General features: G+C 44.2%; 1 protein-coding gene across 4 annotated transcripts in view; it reads right to left on the reverse strand.

Annotated features, from left to right (window-relative positions):
- Nucleotides 1-23890, reverse strand: part of EXOC6B (exocyst complex component 6B) — a 313881-nt gene that overhangs the window by 79654 nt on the left and 210337 nt on the right. For 2 of the 4 annotated variants that reach the window (XM_063337242.1, XM_063337240.1), the window contains 2 exons: nucleotides 21211-21240; nucleotides 5121-5262 (listed from right to left, as the gene is read on the reverse strand). In XM_063337242.1, coding sequence (XP_063193312.1) covers nucleotides 5121-5262; nucleotides 21211-21240 — 172 coding nt within the window. The remainder of the gene's footprint in view (nucleotides 1-5120; nucleotides 5263-21210; nucleotides 21241-23890) is intronic. The other 2 variants (XM_063337243.1, XM_063337241.1) reach the window with 1 other exon arrangement.

The following is a 23890-nucleotide window of genomic DNA, read 5'->3' on the forward strand; positions in this document are numbered from 1 at the left end:
CAGATGGGAAACTAACCCGCTACCTGGCGTGCCTCTTCCCTGCTGCTCCATCAGCTTCTTCCGCCATCCATGTACCATCATTGACCACCATCATCCCAGCCTGCAAACTCCTACAACTCTCATATTGCAGCATAGGGAGTTCCTACCAACCATCTGAATCACAGCCATAGTCCTTTCACACCATCACAACCCAGGACACACACGATGTAGCTTTGTTTTTCATCATGCGCTAATATAGGTCCTCCTCACTGGCTCTCACCACGGGTAAGGAGCTCACACGCACACGGCTACCACCACATCAGCCAGCACAGAACCACCAGCTGCAGTAACACAAGCCTACGTGCAAGCCCTGTATCTCAGGAGGATCTGCAGCCTTAATTTCTTTTAAACACGGATCTTTCCTTTTTAACCACACATCTGAGTAGCAGAGAGGCACCTGAATGAGGCTGTGAGCCATTATATAATAAAAAAAAATAAGTCTGCTCAAACCTTTTCCTCCATTCATTGCAATGTCTCCTTTTCTCCCCCCAAATACAAGCTTTTGCTGGTGCATTGCAGCAGGATGGATACCAGCAAGCACTCAGTGCAATGATCTAAAATCAGGGAGTTTGTCCTCGAAAACGCCGTGCTCACCTCCAGCGCTGCACATGCTAACCCCTGAGAGGCTGCAGGTTGGAAGAACATCAGGCAGCTGTTTGCACAGTGCAAACAGCCTGTGCTCAAGGGAGAGGAGTCCTCTGGCATGGTGGGCAAACCCTGGCGTCTTGCACAAATAACGGGATTTCCGCGTGAGAAAATCCTCAGAGCCAGATAACGCGGCCAAGAAGGAGGTGGTGAATGGCTGCGCCGGGACCCGTATCGGTACATTTTGGCACGCTTGCTGTTGGGCTGGAGGACTCCTCAAACCGGCAGAGACATCTGTGTTTCTTATTGACTGCCCCCAGGAGTGGGCTGACCAAAAAATTGGGAGTTGAATGAAATTTTAAATATAATTTTTACAGCACTTTTAATTTCTCATAAAGCAGCAGTTAAAAGACTTTAGAGATTATGGAACTGCTTATTTTATGATCTAAGTATTGTAAAAACAATCTGCCTCAACCACTGCTGGAACTGGTTACGTAGATGGGAAACACTTTTGTAGGAGCAAGAGCAGCCCCTTTTCTTTCTGCTTTTTCGGTCGTAATCTCCAAATCTGGGTTGTTACATTTGATTCCCACTACCTCTGAGGTACAGAAGATATGGGGGAAAAAAAAAAATAAATATATATATATACCAGCACCAGGAGGTCCAAAAAAGAGCAAAGCAGGGAACTGGGTTACAAGCAATTACAAAAAGCACGCTGCATGTGCTGTTAAATCTTGGGCTACAGATGTATTGTGTAAGACAGCAAACCCATTTTAAAAGGCAAATGCCTATCCTGAAAAAAGCATCACCTCCTCTATTTACAGGTTCACAGAAATATTTGTGTTAAGCATTTTTTTTCCTTCTTCAGAGTTGTTTTTTTTTTTTTTTCCTCTTTTCAAGTTGGCTTGTTGGGCTGGAGCCAGAACTCACTCCTAAATTGAGACATAATTAGACGTGTCCTACTGTGTCTTTCTGGGCAATTCATTCAACCTCTATGTCTTATTTCACTTTAGGTTTAAATAAAGAGGTGAGAGAATCTCTCTTGACTGCATAAAGAGAGCTATGCAAAGCCAAGCAGTAAGAACAAGAGTTACAACTAATACCTGGCCAGCGACAGACGTTTTAAAAACTACTTTTGCCATTCCCTGGACGTCAGCCGTGCCATCCATGCACACGCATTGCTGTAAAGCCGCACCAAAAGACTTTCAAACCTCTAACACACATCTTGGGAAACAGCTTTTTGCTGGGAAAAAAAGAGGACATCCACCTCAACATGCAGGACTGGTACCTTATGTCTCCTTGAGGGCTTTTGTCCAGCCGGAGGTTCCAGCACCACAGTTTCACCGGGGGGATAACGCCACAGGAAAATAGCTCGCATTTTTCCCAGGTTCCTCACATCACAGCCAGCCTAATAGGACTTTTACAACTTTGCAGCTCTACTCTTTCTTGCCTCTTTTGCACCAAAAATGCTGCTGACGTATACGGGACTATTCATAAGACCAAGAGATGCAAGATTTGGCTTTTAATGTATATTTAATTTACTATTTCTCCCCAGTCCTCTGAAAGCTTTCTTTTTGAAGGTCATAAAATTAATAAACTGTATATTCAGTGCTTTGAACATGCAAAACAAGCAAGTTTTGAGGGAGGGGGCGTTCATAGTGCAGGTAAGGGATCCCATCATAACCTCGTGCTTCTCCCGAGCACCGTCCAGGCTTGCACGTGCCTGGCGCCAAACTTTAGCCTGATGCAATAGTTCATGCAGCTGTTCCTTTTTTATGCTGATGGGACAGCAAATTATTTATAAATCAGGAAACATTTTATGAACCCACAAGTCTGGAGAATTAATTTACTGGTGTCTTGTTTTAAGTCTAAGCTGTCATCTTTTTCACCTCTACAATTGTTATCTATTATGTATATAAACACATTTTCTTGTAATGTGCATTATATCTACTCTGATATAGAGCAAATTATCTACCCACCTTCAAACCACGCTTAACATACAACTAAGTCCTTTCATTAATTTGCCTCACTACTCTCTTAACCAGCTTATACCTTTGGCATTCACAAGAGACTTAAACAAAAGCCTAATAAACTCCAGGACTGAAACTCCGAAGCCCCACTCCCACATCACAGAACTCACTGGAAGTGCTCCAAACAGCTATAAAGTCCTATTTTAATATTGTAAGTACATGATAAAGCTGCTAAACTAGTAAGGCTTGGGGGTCTAGGGAGAGAAAGAGGGCTGGAGGCAGAAACATAAAGTCAAATATGCAACTGGTATAATAAGGATGCTGAGATTCGCACCTGCGCTTTCAGGTAACAGACAAAAAAAGCCAACCAAACAAAACCCTTGCAAATTTGAACATATTTTCTGAATATACCAGTTCACTCTTGGGACTGGCTTTTCCTAACATTAAAATCTTGATGCTTGCATTGCTTCTCAAAAATAGAACTAAAATTATTCCCAGAGTCAGCAAAGCCACCAGACAAACCCACAGAGACGGGGGAACACATTTTTGCTGCCAAAAAGGAAGAAAAAGACTTTGTCTGGGTTTACCATTCTGGGGGTTGACAGTGATGGATAGGAAGGTTACAGCACCGGCATCCGTCTCCATTCCTTTGCCCGCAACAGCATCTCGGGCTGGGGCTGGGGGGAACAGGTCACCTGCCCCGCTGTTCAGGTTGGCGTCACCTGCTCTTGAATGTCTGAGTGTTCCTGGTTTTGTCTCACAAAACAATTGGAATTTAAGGAATTGTGCTTTTAAACCTGATATTAAATGTCATCTGTTTTACTTAGCATTGAGGGCTTTTAGGGAAGAGATGCTGCCTAGTGACCCACGTTACCGATGGGATGGAAAACTGCAGGGTTACGAGTCTGCAGACAAAATGAAAAAAAGGCAACTATTATTATTGACAAATCTTCCCTATTATTCTCAGCAACACTGCCTGTCCCTCTGTGGACACTGACTGGGAACACAGCTGCTACCAGTGCAGCCCCGACACACTGGTGGGACACAAATTATCCAGACTTTAAGGGTGAAGGTGCTTCTGAAAAAAATAAGGTATTGCTGCATTATGATATACAATGTAGCTGCAAATGTTAGATATGATTCATTAAGCAGGGATCCTTCTCCCATAGCTACTCATCTGAGAGTGCTGGGAATTAGCAAAAGGATATTAAAAAATTAAAAAATACCCCCTTGTAAACACCAAAAATCCTACTAGGTGATCTTTCTCAAAAATAAATTTAACCTCATTATTGGCGGGTGACGCTGAACTAAAACACAATCAGCAAAACATTTTATAAAGGGTGGAAGAATATCCTTTGATAGTGTAAGTGCCAGACAATTATGAAACCAACACAACTGACTTCATTGAGTTATCTGAGATAGGAAAAGCAAACTCACAGCTATTTAAGCTCCAACACCATTTACATTGAGACCAGCAACTATTTTGCTGCAGCTTTAATGGCAGACACATGGGGCCAAATTGCATTTCAGAAGACTGTGCAGTAAATGGGTTTATCATGTTCTAAACAAGACACATCCCAATCTTCTCATCAGCCAAGAAATCCAAAAACGCAGGTATTTTGAAAAAAAAAACCTTCCCCAAAATACTTCATCCTTTCTGGAACTAAAAGATTTCCTGAACTCTTTATCAGCCCTATCAAGCTCTGCATTTTCCATAACCACAGTTGTTAATCCTTCCCAACATTAATCCCAATAATAAATCCATCCCCATCATAAGGGAGAGAGGTTCCTGTAGAGAAGCATGTTCATCCTGCTTTAACCTCAATTATAAAAATAGGAGGAAAAAAAAGCATTTTGTCAGTTTCTGCTGTATTTTCTTAACCCTTCTGTTGAGCAGGATAACAAGCAACTTGAGGGAAACCTTAGGATTTCAGAGCTAATTCAGGTGTAAGCTGGATGAACCAAAATAAGCAGGGTTGAGAGCAAAGCCATGGTGCTGTCACCGTGATTCTCCACGGACACCTCTGAATAGATGTAGTTATTTTGTTGGAAGACGTCTCTTTTCCATAATGGTAAGTTTGCAAAAAGGGTTTGCTTTGAGAAAAAACTCCCTGCAGCAGATAGAGAAGACAAACAGCTGAGGTCAGGAGAGGACCAGAACTTCTTAAGAACATAAGCCAGTTATTGTTTTCAGAAACAGTCATAAGTAAACTGATTTTTGTTAGCCCTCCTCATGTTTTACCCACTCTAATCCCTCCTATTTTTAAAATACTCCATCTCAAAAAGCAGGGATGGTCTGGAAAGCATCAAGGCGGCATTAAAGAGAAAAAACAAGAGTAAAGCTTTGATCTCTTAGAATTTGCTGGGCTTCTTCTGTCCTGAAGATATTTTCAATTGTCATCATGGATAGTTCCAGAGAGCTTTGCAGGCGTTCACCAGTCCCAAATACTTGGCATCACTAAAAGTCCTGGCTTGGGTCCTGACATACAAACCGGCAAAGCAAAACGAGATGATTTTGCATCTTACGTTCACACTCCTCCACGTCCAGGTTGAACTGCTGCAAGGCGCCCAGCGTCAGCTGCCGCACTTCAGCTTCCAGCAGCAGCTGCATCAGTGAGGTGGAGAGGTGTTTGCATGCTGACATGCAAGCTGTCTGTGCCACCTTCCCCTGCAAGAGAAAAGGGAGATTTATTAAGGCTGTTTAGTGCAAAATGAAAGAGGAACTTCTTTAGACCAGGACCCACCAGTCCAGCCTCTTTAATGTGTCCCATCTGCTATGAGACCTTCACATAGTGCTCAATCTCGCAACCACTGCCTTTAAAAAAATTAGACCTTGTCAGGTGCAGACTGCCTGGAAGCAGCTCAAATCCAGGAGAATCTTGGGGCGTTCAAAGCTCTAAGCATCTCTCATCATCACATCCTAACATGGGCAAGAAAGACAACATGCCATATTTTTTTCAAAATCCTACATAGATTGCCTGAACTAACCTTGTTGATAGGTCAAAATAGTGCTGATGACAATTCAAAACTCCAGCCTACAACTAAACCAGCATCCATATATATTCCAAGGCAGGAATTTCAAAATCCCTTTCCAACAGCAGAGGCTCCTAGTTCAAGGTTTAGCCTTGGTGTCCTGCTACCAGGGAGTAGAGAGCTGGGGCAACACTGTTGTGACAACAGCGTCTCCAGCACATTGATGTTCTTCAGCCCACTTCCAGCACCATGCGGCACCTTCCAGATGCCAACGGGGACCAATCAGAAGGAAACATCAAGGTAAGGAGGTGACTGAAGAAGTCAGTTGTGTATATACAGATAGGATTGCTTCCCAGGGCTGGGTGGTGAGGAATGACCTCAAGCACCAGGACACATCCTGCGCCTCCTTGTCCCACAGGGAACGCGGTTATCAATGCTTGTCTTCTCCCGAGCCATCCCTAATCCGTGACGATTAAACAGGGGATCTACAGGGAGGCAGCCACAGTCAAGGCTGCCGTGCAGAAACTACATAAATCACCTGAAATGCTCACATCTATAATGAAAGCACAACCACTTACACAGTTTCAGCTATTAAGGAAACAGAAAATGTTGTCAGTAAGTATTTATTTTTAACGCATTTTCTCTGAGCTAAGCAGTTGCATTTCACTTTTGAGGAACAACTGAGATCTCAAGCTATAAGTCATGTGAAGAGTTCATAGCAAGAGGAGTTACCCTAGATAAACCTTACATTTTCTGATCAAGAAAACTGCAGGGTAGGAAAAGAGTAATTACAACAGATGATTTAATTAGCATGCTTATATTTTTGAACTGTTGAATTTAAAACAACTAATTGTCAATTTACAGAGGAAGCCCCTGCATTGGCAGAACTGAACTGTCAAGTAGGAAGCCCAGGATCCCTCTGAGGACTTCAAAAAAAGAGCAATATTAAGAAAAGGGATGATGGCAGGGGCAGGGATGGGCCACGGGACAGGAGAGGCAGCCCCAGCTGAAAGGGATATGGGTGCTGAGACACCTCCATCTCCTAAGAAAGGCCGTAAGGAGGTCACTGAGCTCAAACTTCCATGCCCTAACCTGGCTAATGCATCAGCTATCAGGAGAGCCACCATCAGAAGAGAGGGAAGCTGATAAGCACAGACATGAAGAACTGAGATCCTCCATAAAGACCTACAGATTCTTAATCCTTTTGAGACGCCACAAGGGGAAGGAGAAGACGACGACCTTTCTGAGAGCAACACATGTCTCCACCCTGGCGTTGGCTGGGTGGAATGATGCTCTTCCCTGGGAGGACCAGGCTCAGGAGCAAGCAGAGAGCACATTGCATTTAGCCAAATCCTTCAGAAAATCCAATTTGACTGACCGGAAGCATAAAAGGAAAACCAAAGCACTCGTAAGGCCATTAAACAAACTCGGACCATTTCACACACACAATGCTTAAAAAGCTACAGTTTCATTTATTCTTATTGAACTTTTTTGCATGAAAGCAGCAAGTCTCACAGATTACAGGTACCACGCCCTCAGTGAACTAAAACCAAGCATCATTTAGGGGCACTAAACATGTGGGAGCATTTTTTTCAACCTATCAAAATTTCTCCCTTATTGCCAAATGCTCAAAAGATTTCCTCCATTCCTCAATTATTGCTGTGTGCCATCCAAAATTTGCAGCAGACAAGATTTGCGTAGGTAAGATTTGTCAGATAAGATTTGCACAGGTCTGCAACACATATTAAATCCATAAAGATGGGGAAATCCTCTGGCACAAGAGCACAGACTCGCACAAACCCACTGGCTGCACAGAACCCACTGCACGGAACGATTCTGAGGTCTGCATGTGTAATCCCATGATAATATTTCTATATAATTGTGCTACCATGAAAAGAGCTTCATCAGGAGATTATGTTTTCAAATGCACACAAAAGACTTTAACACGCTTTCTTGCAAATAAGGAGTGGCTTAGGACACCTTGCAGATTTTTACAAGCGTTTTACAAATTGTATTTAAACTGGGATTAAAGTGAGGGTTTACGTGGTGTTTCAAAGTATCGCAAGTTTCATTACCGTGGCAGGGAGAGATGAGCAAATGTTTGATGCATGTGCTGGGAAGTGTTCTTACCAGCTTTGCAAAGTTGTTCTGGATCTTCAGGCTATATTCATCTTCAGCAGGAGGGGAAAAAAAAATCATTTTTTATTTTAAAAGAAAAGAGCAGACTCATGCATTACAGGGCAGGGTACTTCATTCTCCGCTGTTCGCTGCTGTTCCCAGGCTCCAGGAGCATTCATTACTCACCTCCAAACAAACACCTTCACTAAAATTAAGATGAAGAATAGCAACCATAAAGTTTAGCAGACCCCTGGGTTTTTTTTGCTTTTCATCATTTACGTGTGCCCCTCTGACACATTTGGTTATTTAAAACACCGCTTGTGCCATTTCCTCCTCCCTGACGGCAGTGGGAAGCGTGCTGCTACCCAACTGTGATTTTTCTTCATTACTTTGAACAGACACTTGAGTTTTTGCTATGACTAGGTAGTTTTGATTTGTTTCTGAGCAGAAGACCCAGATGGAAGCAGAGGATGAGAAAGCAAAGCTCTGCAGCCATGCCCTGGGACACCCCCCACATGCTGGGCATGGGGCACAGGGCTCCTCACCCTTCTTGGAAGAACATGAGAAAATTCCAACGAGTAGCTCATGCTTGCACATCAGCAGGAGTTTGCATAGAGGGTTGCAACCCTTGGAGAAGCCTTGGAGACACTCAACCCCAGGTGAAGTCAGAAGGAAAACCCCCATGAGGGTTTTCTGCCCCACTGAAAAAATTTAAGAGGAACAACGTTCTTGCACACGAAACAAGGGTCAGATCAGCATGTGCGGAGGTACCTAAAGGGTTACCTACACCTGCAACAGCTGCAACAAACACGCCTGCCCCAGTGCACGCATTCCTTCGGCCAGCCAGACTTGCCCGAATAAAGAGTGAATGACAAGCGACACCGGGAGGGCGTGAAGAAGAGCAAATAATTGAGATGAAATGTCAAGTTAATAAGCCGAACGCGACGAAGATGGGATGGAAAAAGTAATTTAATTATCAGTGTTTGACAGCACAACAACTCTGCTCAGTCTTTGCTGTGAAAGTGGGGTATAAGTGGTACTTTAGGACATTCTTTGCAAGTATTTTCTACCGCAGCTCATTGCAGAGACGATAAAAGGGATCCAACCGACAAGCCCAGGAACAGTTTCTGGATCAGCCTTGCCCCCTCCTTCCTTTCTCACACAGGATTTTGCCAGGACCAAAACTTCTTTCAGGTGCAAATATGCACTGCACCTTTGAAGACGCTGAAGCTGAATCTTCTCATGCCAGCTGAGAACCCAATTTTTTATTTACATTATTCTTAGAGTTTAAATACCTAAAAAACATTCTGCTTTAAAAAAAGATTCAGTTTTTCATCTTAAATTTAAGAACGTACAGTTGCCTGACAGTTTAAATACAATGTTACTGGATGAAGGACAAAAGTATACACCTGTATTTTTTTCCATCTTTCAAGTATTAATCTATTTTTCCTTGTATTTACTATTAGAGGGCTCGGAGGTGCCACAGGGGTTTAAATCATTGTGCTAAACGTCTGGCTAGAGAAAAGAAGGTACCACCAGGGACGACCAGCATCTCACTCCCTGGGCACAAAGATTTAAAACCCTTGCAGAATTTATGTTTTTCGCTCTTATAAATAAAACTGAACCTAATCCTTTTCTGCCTCACTCCCACACTCAGCACAACAGATGCCCACTTACAGCAGCTCCTTATAAGATCAGCAAAGACTTAGGAACATCAATTTTTAGACTATTTCCCCAGAAATACAGTGCAATATCTGCTTGATAAGCAGCTGTTGTTGACAGGAAAAAAAAAATAGCGCCAGGACACTGATGTATCACTACTAATAAGCTGCTGCTGCAAGTGAAGAAGGCTGTTCGTATTCACACTTGGGATGGTTTGGATTGCGTGCTGGCAGATATCAAGTACATCCTCATAATACAATGTGCCCGTCTTGGCTCTTTGGCATTGATTTACCATTGAGGTTGACTTCATAGTGCTATTTTTGCTCCCCCCCCCCCCCGGTTCATTTTTCAGCTTTCCCACAGTGCTGTGAGAAAGAGTCTCCGCTCGCCCTGGGGTGCCCACCTGGCTCACCAACACTCAGAGCTGAGCCTGTGATGGATGTGTTTTCCACCAGCCTCACCTCCCTCCTGAAATCATTAACTGCACCACCCACGGCAACAGTGTCAGGACATGTGCCTTGGCACGGAGATTGAGCTGGATGCCTCCAAGATGTCATCTCTAGACACCACTGCTCCTAGAAAACCCCGTGGTTCAGAGGAGCCGCTGCGCTCAGCTGGGACGGCTTAGACCTTGTGCTAATTACCCTGACGATTTCTGCGAGCGCGTGGCGGAACCAGTGGCACTCCCAAAGGCTCTCCCTGTGCCAGCGTCCTGAGAAATCAGTGTTACATCCTGATCCTGCTCCCCAGCACAGCTCCAAACCAGCTTGGTCTCTGCCTGTATTTCAGAAATGTCTGAAATTTGGAGAGAAAGGCAAAGGAGGAGGAATGCAACCATGACCTGAGCTGTCTGCAGAGAAGGGGGAAAACAAACACTTTAAAGTCACCATTAGCTTATTTACCAACTTGAAAGAAAAATGAAAAGCTTAAGATCTCATGAAGCAATTCCAGGAATACCTCTATAGTATCACTCGTTTATTCAAGACTTTTGCAAACCTCATTAAAAATGAACTGGATTTGCATCAGGGAGAATGAGGGTCACAGGTGAAAACTGACAGAGCTCAGCCACCCCCATCAAGCTCCAGCATGGTCCAACGTTCAGTGAAATAAAGCAATCCTAGTGTATCATCAGAGCAAAAGCCATGGGGTTTTCTTTTGAGGCTCAAATCAGTTTGTAATTTTATTTCTGGCAACGAAACCCTCTGTCCATGGCCCTTGATGCAACCTCTTTGCAGCTGAGGTTTCCACAATACCTCTCAAGGTGATGATGCTCTCCCTGTCCCACCAAGGCTTCCTCTGGGCACAACGGGGTAGGACATCTAGAGAGATTCCTTGTGGCCATGCCAACCAGTGAAAGGGCAGAGCCAAACCTCTGAACCTGTCCCAAAGATACAACCAAGGGGCACCCACTGGAGCATATCTCCATGGGTTACTCCCCATGGACCCCATCAAGTCAATCACACTTCAGGAGATCAGCCATGAAATCATCTCTTTTCATCTGTATTTCATCCTTGGGCAGCAGACTGAAGCCTCTGGGTTCCCAGGAGGATGGACAGCCACCGTGGGGAAGGTCAGCATGGAGGCTACAGAGCCAGCACTGCTCACGGTAGCGCGTTTGTTTGAAAATAGCAAATATGTTAACAATTAGGGAAAGGAAACGCTGAAAGCTGCCTTGTTAATTAAGGAACTTGCTATCAAAGGACTCATTAAAAGCTACTGAAACGGAATGGTTGTTAAAATAAATACCCATTAATCTTAACATGCAATCAGGAACATGCCGCCACTACCCACCTCGCAGTGGGGGGAGAGGGGGCTCCTCAGCACAAACCTACCGCTGCCAGAGCCACAGTGGTGGACAAGCTGGCAAGGGCCACTGACAAGAGGGTCCCAGGAGAGACCTGAACAGGTTTTCCCAGGGGCCCCATCCCACCACCCTGCAGAAGCACCTCTGGCTTCGTCGAGGAAGAATCTGCTGATGCCTCCTGCTTTTCATTGAGCCAAAATTAGGCGCAATGCGGTCACTGAAATGCAAACAGAATTCCTGTTGTAGCACCGAGAATGCTTCCACCAAATCACAAAAAAATTAATGCAGCATTTCCAAGAAAAACAAAGCCTGACAGGTTTCAAATGGTCTCAAGAGTTTCTAATTTTTCTTATTTTTATTATTTTGCTACCAACAGAATTGTTTTTTAATCTGCAACAAGAACTGGGTTTGATGTGATGAAGTATATTTAGACATGCAAGTCCATGGGCTTCATACAACAAAGTGGGCCAAAAAACCCTGGAATTCCTCAATATTAAATGTCCACTTTTCTATAAGCACCACAAGTTGTCCCAATAATTTCCACACTGAATTTGCTGACTTTTCCAATTCCTAATGCAATATTGGTGGAATATTTTGCAGAAGATGGAAGTGCGATGCTCTAATAACAAACAATTGTTCGGCAGCATAGAACCAAGAATAATCCCTGCGGATACTTTCTGTGCAGGCATGGATGAAGACTTCAGACCCTGCAGACCCCCACACGTGATCTCCTCCTGCCCCAGATACCTCTGGACTGTCCTTGTTGCCGGCAGCACTGGAGACCCAAATCTCACTAAAACATGGGCAAAGTGAGTAAATCAGCTCTGCTGACTCTTAAGAGGAAAATTTCCTGGCTTTGCCCGTGCGATCCCGATTTGCCAGGTTCTTAACACCACCCTGATGCATTTTTAAATTGCTTTTTTAAAATAAAATAAAAAAAAAAGAAGATTGTTCTGCAGTCATTGAAGATGGCGAAAAACACAAAACCATTACCCAGATATATTAACGCTTCCCAAACAATGAAAACAAATGTACGAGTACTCTGCTTGTTTTAAGAGGTTTACTTAAAAAACAAACAAACCTCCTATTAATTGCCAGAAATCCATTTTCAATTTTGACAAAGTGAATTTTGTGAGGATTTTTGTTTGGGTTTGGGGTAGTTTGTTTTCATTTGTTTATTATTTTTTTAAAAAGCTGTGTATCTGCACTGAACATCTTGCAAATAAAAGTGAGTATATTCAAGTCAAAGAGGTCCAGAAGAACAAGTGTGAGCTCCGAGCAAAACGGATGGTCAAAAAGATGCATCCCTCTCTGTGTTGGCCAAGCCCGCAGGCTGGCGCAGCAATGTCCAGGGTGGTCTCCACAGATGCCCTCTCTGAAGGCAGGAGCTCAGCTAGCATCAATGACCAGCTTGGCTGTACCAGCCTCTATGGGTGCATCTCTGATGGCACTGAGAGCTAATGGCACAGGGACTGTGGTCCAAAACCAAACCTTGTACCTACAGACCCGCAGGATCATAAAATCTTCATGGTTGGAAAGGACCTTTGAGATCACATGGAACCAGTGGAGCGACAAGAGGCAGGGAAGCTTCCTAAATTGGTATCCCTTTTATAGAGGCCTTGGAGCCCTGAGAAGTTAGATGGAAAGGTCAAGGAAACATCTTCCCCTGTGTTTAAAAGAGGGAAGATGCTGATCTGGAGAACTGCAGGATACCACAGCTAAACCAAACCCAGATTAAGGCATGAGAAGTGAAACAACCATATGGAGTTAAAACACAACAGCATGAGCATCAAATCACTAGGAACGGTACAGATTAACAAAAAGAGAAGTTAATTTTTCTAAGAAATCTTATGTTTAATATAAAAGGATAATCAATGCAGTGCCTTTCTCCAGGAGACATTTAGACTCGTTAAGTGCTATACAGTCAGACAATACCACATATCCCAGAAAATCAAATCCATCCCTATGAGTCTTGATACCTAATCCCTTCAGATTAGGTATCAAGAGTATCAGATTAGGTATCAAGCAACTCTTAATCAATTAATTCTATTTACTTGGCTTTGCAGAATCCTTATTAAGAAGAAACCACTTTTCCCTCCCAAAATTTTTACGTTATGGAAAGAGGACAAGAGCAGACCGGTTCCTGGATTCCAGCAGGCAACATGCTGTGGGCTGAGCCCTGTCACTTCGCGTTCAATGTGACCTGCATGGGATGCATGAGGTGACTGATGTGCAAACCTTAACAGTCACTTATTGATTTCAGCCACTGTCAAGCTCTGTATTTGATCTTTGGCTCCATGAAGTCACCCCAGCAGCTAAACACTGCAGACAGTGTGTTGACTTATGGACTTAGAAAAAGGTGACTGGCACTAAGCTACAGCTGACGTTCACATGGTTTTGAAGTTTGTTAAAGAAGAGAAGAAGAAACCTTTCAGCCAACAACATGAGCAACATTTGTGGGCCAGGTCTCCTGAGTACCAAGCCATGCCTGTTGGGGAAAGGGATGCTCCTCAGCCTTGGACCCCCATCAGGTCTCCATGTTACTTGGCAGTTATGAAGTTAAAGGTCTCCTGATACTCAAACTTATGAAAGGAGAAGCAATGACTGCACACATGTTTGAGGAAAGCATTTCTGATTCAGTGCACAGCTGGGACCCACTGAAATAATCAATGGCATCGCCTTCATGTCAACAGTCTCCCTTCCAACAGCCTCAACATCCATCCTGCTACTCGCAGTGAACAGGACAGGCGCCTGTGCCCTGATTTACCAGGAATAAGAAAGGCCTCTTTCTCCCCAGGATCTGCCATGCCAGAAGTGACCCGATGAACAACAGTTTCTGCTTTAGGAGAGGTCTGCTCAGGATGAGCCGCAGGTGTTGCTCCCCTTCGCTCTACACCTGATTACTTGGGCTGGGAGCAGGGCAGGTTGTAGTCACGTATTGAAGAAGCGTCATTGCCATTAGCAAATCATCAGATTTAAACAGATTATCACCACCGAGGCACTGCCATGCCTTTTCTGAGTGAAACTGTGATTCTGGTCTTCCCGTGGCATCAACCATCCCTATCATGAAATAGCTTGGTTCAAGAGAGACAGCTTTCCACCACTGAAATATCTCAGGTTCACCATAATAAACCGATGAAAAGGCACTGCTTTAAGGTGTTGCAACTAATACAATTCTGTCTTGTGCAAAGACCCACTCACCTAGAAAGCTGAGGGCATCTGAAGAGCGAAAAGAGCAGTTGCTCCAACCAAGCTGGAAGACCACCATCCTCTGACTGAAGCAGGATTGCTTTCAAACTCATGCGAAAGCTGAGCACAAGCCCATGTTTAAGTGGCTGTCTTCCAGAGGTATTTAAAAAAATCGACGGGGTGTCATTTTCAGAAGTAAACATTTACCACTTATATTCTATTTTGAGCATTAAAGGGAAAACAGGCTGTCACAGATACGGCAGCAAGACAAACACATGGCACAGCTGAACTCCCAACAGAAGCTTAGAGTCAACCAGACAAATAAAAAAGAAAAGGGGGGAAAAAAAAGCAAATACAGCAATTATCCTCACCACACAAAAAATAAACCAGGCAGTTACACTGACCACTGCAGCCCTATACAAAGCCCCTCACATTCCAATAAAAGAGGAAAAACCATAACAGTTTGGCTGTGTTGAAGATGCCCAAGGTCAACAGCTGGAGGCTATTTTGGCTGAAGCTGGTGGGAGACTCAAGGCTCTCATACAGAGCAGCACAGCAGTAATCACACTGGGGGTGACAGTCACAACCAGCTCCCACAGACAGATCTGAAATGTTATTTTTTGTTATTGTTGTTTTGGGGTTTTTTTGGGGGTCTTTAACCAAATGACAATTTGTCAAGTAACCAGCTCCGTGGCAAGGTTTTTCCTACACAGGCAAAGGGTCTTGGCACTACAAATTGCATCTACTTGCTTACAAGCACAAGCGAATACACACAACAGCAAAAGCACAACTCAAGGATTTTGCAACCATATATCATTGTGCGATCCAGGATAAAAGCATGTACAAGAACACTAGATTTTTTTTCCCTTGCTTTGATTACACTGTCAGAGTCAAAAAAATGACATCTACTTTATAGGGTTTTTTTTAAATAGGAAAATAAACAAATAGAAGGAAGGGCAGGGGGTGCCAAAGGGAAGTACCTCGGGACACAGCTGTTATAACTGGGCACAGGGCAGTTTCTTTGAAGCCTTACGGAGGCACACACAAACACACAACCGGGCAGAGATCTTTTTGTAGACGCTCAGCAGTTTGCAGCAAAGCTCAAGCTGGGAAGCTGTTAGGGTGGGGTTTGTTGTGTTTTTTTTTGCATATGCACGTATGCAAAAAACCCCAAGGAAACAGAGGATTCCAAGATCTGCATTATTTTCCTTGCACACTATCCAAATGCATGGCAGGATATTTTTAATTAACTGCTTTTTTAAAGTCTATAGCATGAAAACAGTTATGTGCAGAGCCTGTCTCACACAAAACGAGCAGCACCTGCATTGGAGCATCCAGCTGCTGTCTGGTCTCCTAAGATGCTTCAGAGACCTGTGCATTTCAGGTCTGGGCCCACTTCACACTGGGCATGGGTGGGAAAGCACTCCTGCCAGCCTGGGTTAGGCGTACGACCGCGTTATGCTTTGAGAAACACTAGGAACTTAATGCTTTATCCGTGTTAGCCACTTGATTTAACTGCAGACGCTCTCATTAATCACAGAACCACCTGATCCCGAGTCTCCCACCACACTGGAGGTTCAGCCTGCGGCATCAAAATCTCATTCCAAATCTGATGCCTTCTGCTTTCTTTATGTGACCCTCTTTTTTAAACAATAAAAGATAAAAAACTCCCATCTACTTGCTCTCTAAATACACCACACTGTTACGAGCTGCACTGCAAATGCCTGCAGGTGCAGGGGCCAGCAGGGAGGCAGCTACCAAAACCCACACAAAACCCAAAACACATGGACAGAGCATGTCACAACAGCTCAATCTGCTTCTCCTTCCCCCAGAAGGTACCTCCACAGCGTGGCCCAACAGCCCTGGCCTGGCAGCAGGAAGGAACCCTAAACCAAATTGTACAAACCTGGGGCACCTGACTTGCCATGGTGGCAGTTTGGCAGCCTCCCCCCAGCACTAGATTATTATTTTTTGACATTTAAACGCATTTCAGAGCAAACACTGCAAGCAAATACGAGCAGCAGACCGAGAATTTAGATTAGATATTAGGAAGAATTACTTTACTGAAAGAGTGGTCAGGCACTGGAACAACCTGTCCAGGGAGGTGGTGGAGTCACCATCCCTGGAGGTATTTAAGAAACATGTAGACATGGCTCTTCAGGGCATGCTCTAGTGCCCAAGATTATTGGTTTGTGGTGGGGTGTTGTGTGTGGGGTTGTGGGTGTGGAGTTTAGTTGGTGGGTGCTTTTTTTTGTGGTTTTTTTTTTTTTTTTTTTTTTATGTGGTTGGACTCGATGATCTCAAAGGTCCCTTCCAACCACTAAGATTCTGTGATTCTGTGAGAAAGGACAGTGCTGTAGATTCACTGCAACCCCAGGGAGAAGACAGTGACCCATGGAGCTGCTGGCTGGGCTTGGACAAGGCAGAGGCTTGATGCTCCTCAATTTTCTCCTCCTCCCATGCTCACCACTTGTGTCTCCACAAAGATTGTTCACCTCTGAAAAAGACACCAAGACCCCGCAACAAGAGGTGTCAAGGGAAAAACATGGTGCTCCAACAGCAGAAGCATCGCAGCCTGCAAAGGAACTAAACGCATAAATGACCTGCAGTTAATGAGGTTCTATATGCACGCAAGAAGCATGAAGTAGCCCTAATTTTTCTCGGTCCTATTTGTGCCTCCTAACATGCAGTGAGGCTCTCTCCTGGTCCCCTTTGTCCACGGGCTGAGACTTTCCAAATTACTTGACGCAAACCAGAGCTGTGGCCCGACCATGATCGGAGCGCGCGGCTCCAAAACTGTAACGAACAAGCAAAAAAAAAAAGGATATATTTCATCCTTCTTTTGTGGCTTTTATTTTCTTTTGTATTCGCTTTGGGAATAACATTCTTTCCATTGGGAAGAGCCTGATTTTCCATTAAATACAAAGCAGCTGCCATTTTGGAAACAAAAAGTTGATTAAATACAGATTTTTTTTTTTTATTTTTTCCTTAACATATGAAGAGCTAGAACCATGCTTCTTTCTGCTGATTTATCAGGGCAAAGCATCTGCCAATTATGGCAGTAGGAAGACTTAAAGAGAACGGATTGAATTGCTTCATCTTTGCTACGTTAGTTTACAATTATAATTTGATGTTATAAATAAAAGGGGAAAGATATTGAGGCTTGCAGCACAGCACGCTGCACTCATCCTCACGGCGCAGCCCTCCAGCACGCTGACACCAAGGGTTTCTCACCCTTCACACACACATGGATGCTCCAGATTCCCCATTTACGTAGATTTCTGCTTGCCGAGATGCCGAAGGAAGGGTCGGCATGTTGCTGTGACGTACGGCGGCCTGTTGGAAATGCAACTAACACATGACTTAAGACCCAGATGTTGAACAGACTGGAAAAAAGGATGAGGTCAAAACAACAAAAAAACCACCACCCATTCCATTTCTACTCCGTGAGCCATCAAAGCCCAATTCGGGACATTATTTTTTCTCCAAGCTGATTACTGAGTGACCAACACGTTTACATTTTTTCCAAAACCTAAATCTTACATTACATTTCCATTTTCAATATTGAGATGTTACAGTTGAAAAACAGAAAAAAGAAAGAGATGGATGATGAAAGCTGTAGAAATTACTGTTATCTTGTTTTTCAATTAACCCATTGGGCTCTCCTTATTTATTGCCATTCATGAAACACAATGAAGAAAGACCACAATGATCACAGAAAACCCATAAGGATCTGTACTTTTAAATACTTTGCTTGCTCCCTCTTGCTATTACATCTAACCTAGGCTGCAAGATCCAGGGAGAATATATCTCTGTGTAAAGGCACCCCACGATGGTCACGAAACGGTATGTCCTTAATTGCAGCCACTTCATCCATGCCAATAGCACTCAACCATGCTCAGACATCTATCAGCTCTGAATGATGGGAATGAGCTCCTAATGTTTCTCTGTGCAACCTCAATTCAAGTGATCTCTGCACAGGGACCCTAAAGGACATTGCCCTTTGAAGGCTGGGCTCCTTTAGGGCAGGTGGGTCTCCTCCCATGGGTATGTTAAGGAAGATAGTTGGGGGCTTTGGAAGCAGACGTGGTGTTCATCAATGTTCCTTTGCACATTCACAATTTAAAAGAAGCCTTACAAGATTTCAGGTTGCCAGTGGACGAAATAAGAAGAAAGCATATAATTGCAAAGTCTTGTTTTGCTTAAATTTGAGCCTAAAGGGGGGAAAAAACAACCCATAACTTCATTTAGGGTTTTTAGATGGTACACGCGAGGGCTCTGGTGCAGGAGGTGGCAGGCATGTTTGGGTTCCTTCCACAGAGGATGGATTTTCGACTGCCAAATTCCCTGTATCGCACATCTGATTCTTTGTGTATGTACGTGCATGCAAAAGTTAGCATAAAATAGCTTTATAAATCTAAGTTTGTAAAATAAAAATCAAAGCCAAACATGCCAAGGTGACTACACAAAGGGAAGTAAAACCTAGGGAAGCGTGCACACCCTGGTTTAAAGGATTTATGGGACTGGGCATTTTAGCCTCAATTAATTTTCAAAGTGCTGAAAGCAGACAAGAAACCATGTAATTACAAGATAACTTGGCTTACCCAGATTCAAGTTAACTAGCACGCTTGGGTTAATCAGAGGTCAGCCTTCTCCCCAGCCAACAAAGCTAAGGCCACTGTATTTGAATGCTTTACTTCTTGCTTTAAAGCAACCATTAGTTCCTGTTTCAACGCCTTCATTTGGTAAGTATTTGGGATTTCAGAGACACTTGGGAAGCCCAGAAAAGTAATGCACAGCCACCAGACGACAGCAAGGTGGGCAGCATGGGGCCACACAGCCATGCAAGCGCTGCTCCAGTCACCAGTCCATCTTCTCCCCACCAAGGCATCCTCATTTTAATGGCACTGTGCCCAACATTCAGGGCAAGCTGGTCCAAGCAACCCCTTAAGAGACTCAGATCATCTCTGGAGAGCAGAGAAAGCCCCCTGAGGACCATACAGGGAGGATTTGGGGCACTGCTCATGCCCTGTCTGTGTCTGCATCCCAGGCAACTTGCTTTTTTTTTTTTTTTAATGCGTATCTATATCTACAACACCAAGAAACTTGCAAGATTAGCTGCAACTACTTCCCACCGAACATTTTAAACTCTGTTACAATTACTCCTTTTGTCCTGCTATTTTGTGCAATCAGATTTTTATTTTTAAATCTCTTTTAGACAGGCAGATTAGTGATTTATTTCCACCAATTAATACAAACTACCTAGAGAACAGAAAATTAGAGGGGTTAAAGGAAAATTGGAATCCGTTGCAGTTAAGAACAAAACCAAGAGCAGGCTAGCAAAGTCCCACCATATAAAGGGATTACTCCATTCCTGACCCTTTCCAGGGGACCTCCAGGTATTATTTTTCATTGATTTACCTTAATGAAACTAATGCACCCCTCTCCATAGGAAGCTGACTCCATAGCTGTCTAGGCACTGGATTCAATTAAAGAAATAAATACATCTGGCTTCTAAACGGTTGAAAGCCTTGAAAAGCCAGAGGCAATACCAGTCGCTGCATCTGTCTCTCTTAGGGTACACCCTAAGGACACCACGCAGGATGGGTGATATTCAACACCACTCCTAGAAACCCATGGCTGCAGGGAGATGCCCAAAGCATCCCTGCCTGAAGCATCCCTGTCTGCTCCCTGGCAGCTTGGGAGCTCCCATGGCCTTCCCAGCAACCGAGCCACGGCTTTGATGGAAGCTGGCCTCAAATTGCTTTAACAAGGCTCTTTCTTTCCAGAAGCTGGCGTTGATTTGAGACCTCGACGTTGACTTAGAAACCCCCAGGTGCCCAGAGCCTGCAAATACTCAAGGCTTAGCTACGCTCAGTTTCCAGGAAAAGGGGTACACGCACCCAACCACGGCGTGAAATATCAATACTACCGTGGCAGCTCAGCATTAAAATGAAGAGCAGGGGTTAAAGGCGGAAAAGCAGAAGCTGGGGTAGAAGCTACGCCTCCGTGCCGGCTGCATCTCACACCACACAACCGCATCGAACAGGGCTGCGCCGACAGAAAAACGAGGCACGCTTTGCTCACACGTGCCTTGACTCGCAGACATGGGAATAGAGGAAACAAGGTAGCTCAAGAGCACTTTGTTTGCGATCTATCTGGGGAAATGCCACAGCTTTTTCTCCCGCACATGAAACAAGCAGAAATGACAACAATTAGAGGGGTTCACTGAACCAGAAGCCAGGTCCGAAAGGTCTCCTTCACTTTCTTTGTGCTAATTACCCTAATCCAAATATGGAGATAGTAACTGTCAAGAACCCACACTATTTTCTGTATAAAATACTATTCTACCACTCTAGCCGCAGGGAAGGCTTAGCAGTCCAAGCCCTGGGTCGGAGCACTTAGACCAGGAGGAATATCAGCCTGAAATCCCCATGAGGGATTTGTCTGAACAAAATACAAGGAGCGAGGGGGGATTTTACAAAGATCTTTTCTCTTTCAAGCAGAGGTTGAAGATCCCATCATGCTTTCCCTAATAACAGGCATTTCTCCTAATTCCCCGCACACTTAAGGATGGGGGGGGGGGGGGGGGGGGTGGGGTGGGGTGGGGATAAAAGGAGCCAGTTAAATGCAACGTGTCTAAAAGCAGCAATTTTGCAGTGCTACTGCAACAGCATGCTTGTGGGCGACCTGTTTGGAAGGAAACCTTTTCCCCTGATCTCGCTTATTCCTATTGATTTAAACTTCAATTCAATCTTTTCCATTCTTCCCTTCTGAGACTAAGGACCTTTTCTGGTTCAACTCACCCTCTAACATTTGAGGTGCGAGCAGAGCAGACCAAATGCGCATGACACGCAGTCTTGTACTCACCGACATTGTAGAGTGGACATCTACATCCCCCTACAGAGGACAACACAGGGAGTTTAAAGTCAAATGCAGAAGAGAGCAAAGCAACAGCGAGAAAGACAGAGAGGTACGCATCAGTCATTGTCCGTAGGTGCCTACAACCTATCAATGCTCAACCAAGGCACTGGCTGCTTGGCAGTTGGAAGAGTATTAAAAAAATCGAAATATGGGCTCATTGAACCTGGTCTAGGAAGGATAAGGAGGAAATCCAAGTACTACAAGACCAGTTTTATTGCTATGAAATATGCTCTGCACATCAATATCCACATGCCTCAGCGCTCTCACCTGTAAGATGGAGGCAAGGGATGTCAAACCCTAGCAAGTGACACAGGGATCAGCTCAAGTAAAACTTGCTCAGCCCTTCTGAGGGCAAGGGAATGTTATCTAAGCACAGACAGGACTCGTGCAAATCTAAAGAAGGTGTCTTTAGTGCTCATATGATGTTTTCATGATGGCTATATTCCACTTGCGTCCCTCCCAACGTGGTCAAGGCTGTCATTGGTGCAAAGTTCAAGGCATTTTACTTCCATGCACAGTGCCTTGCCTTTTAAAATATTACAGAGGGATTTGGGTTTTTTAAATAAAAACATAGGTAATCGTTTTCTTTAAAAAGAAAATAAACACTTCCAAAGCTCCCTCTACCAAAGCAAGAGCTGTCGTGGCCGGCATATTTATTTGCAACTGGGAAGAGATGCCGATACGGTGAATAAGGCAAAAACATTGCAGGCAGCGCAGCTGCAGCGTTCGCGCAGCTCCAGCTGAAATCTGTGCCTGCCATCTGGCAAAAATAAGCACAAAGGGGAAAAAAACCAACCCAAAACCCCCTTTGCAGAAAGTTCACGCTGAACTGCTCAAGATGGCAGAGGTTAGAGTTTGTTCGATCGCTGAAAGATTACTTCCCCTTCCCGGGTCAGCATCACCTCTTGACCTGCCCTGATTACCTTCCAAAGGAGGTTATCAAGATACAAGACTAACAGAGGATTAAAGGAAACTTAAAATAAAAACAAAATACCCCCCCTTCCCTCAACTCTGCTCCCCTCCCCCAAGAAAACATCCTTGCTTTGTTAACCTGACAGTTCACTGTAGGTGTTGACACAACCCTCCATCTTTGAGAAGCTTAATGTCAACAAATCAGTGTGTTTGGAGTAGCCCTGTCAATGCGATTTACATTAACTTGTCTAACAAGAAATAAAAACAACAATCAGCCATCAAAGACAAAAGACTTTTTCAGTCATTCTTCTAAAAGTATTATGCTGGAAATGTTAATTTTTGAGGCCATGGCCCTTTACTTGCTGAAAACCAGAAACCACCTTTTTTTTTTTCCCCTAAAATACTTTTTTTTTTTCCCTAAAGTTTTTTTTTTCTTGGAAAAAAGAAGTATTTTCTTTTAAAGGAGGCCCGAGCATCCCATGTTAATACGCTCAGCAGCAGTAACTGACTCTCCCTGGTTAATGCAGGAAGAGGGCAGCCTCGAAGCCAAATGTTAATTATGCTTTGATTTCCACCAGTGTGTTATTTGCTTTGAGACATTTTGGGCACTTAGCAGAGCATTTTCGAATTGTGGCTCTAAACCACCATGAAAATTTCATGCAGCAGTGGTATGCACCAAAACCCTGTTAACTTCACCATGAACTTTTCCACCCCGCTGGCACATGCTGTATCCACCAGCATGCCCTCCCCAGCTTGGGGCTCAGTGTCCCAAAGTAAAGCTGCAAAAAACAAATCGATTCCAAGGATTCCTAATATCAAATGGTTTCCACCATCTCCCACAGTGTCTACTCTGATGCTCTAAAGGAAAAATTAGGGATTGCAATTCCTATTTGAGCAGTACAGAAAGTGGAAGCTCTTTATACCATTCCGTGAGCCAGGACTAGCTTTGCTCTAGATTACTTTTCCTGCTTGTGCAGGGCGGCTGGACCAGATGACCTGATTGCCCAGAGCAGTTGTAGATGCCCCATCCCTGGAAAAATTCCAGGTCAGGTTGGACGGGGCTCTGAGCAACCTGATCTAGTTGAAGATGTCCATGCTCATTGCAGGAGGGTTGAACTAGATGACCTTTAAAGGTCCCTTCCAAACTTAACTATTCTATGACTCTATGGTCTCCAAAGGTCCCTTCTAACCTCAATGATTCTGGGATTCCTCTCAATAAATACCGGAAAAATTCAGCCTCATGTATCCAAAAAGGGAAACACAAAACCTAATGCCCAAATCTTGGCTTGGAGTTGCCTTTTAGCTCGCTCAGCATCTTCTCTCTTCTTCACCCCCTGTCTGAAATGTTGACTTGAGTCAACCGGACCCTTCAAGGCCATTTGATCTGCCTTGCGGCAAGCTGGAGCCTTGACCCCAGAAAGGTTTCCTGCAGATGAGCAGCCCTGTCTGAGACAATGGGATTACTCACACTCATCAAGTTAAGGAGCCGCCTGCATTTTTGCAGGCTCAGGACTTTCGGCTCCGGTCTATTACAGGACAGAACTTTTTGTTGGTGTAATTTTAGCACAGTAACTGCCGACATGCCCAGGCTGAGTTTCTTTGATCAGCAGGTGAAGGTTTTTCTTGGTGTAATTACTGTCGTGACAAAAGGCAGGTGAGTAGCTCAGCTCCTGACACTTAGTCATCTCCTGAAATTGCCACTCTTCTAAAAATC

This window comes from Chroicocephalus ridibundus, chromosome 5, assembly GCF_963924245.1.
Source record: "Chroicocephalus ridibundus chromosome 5, bChrRid1.1, whole genome shotgun sequence".
Lineage (NCBI taxonomy): Eukaryota > Metazoa > Chordata > Aves > Charadriiformes > Laridae > Chroicocephalus > Chroicocephalus ridibundus.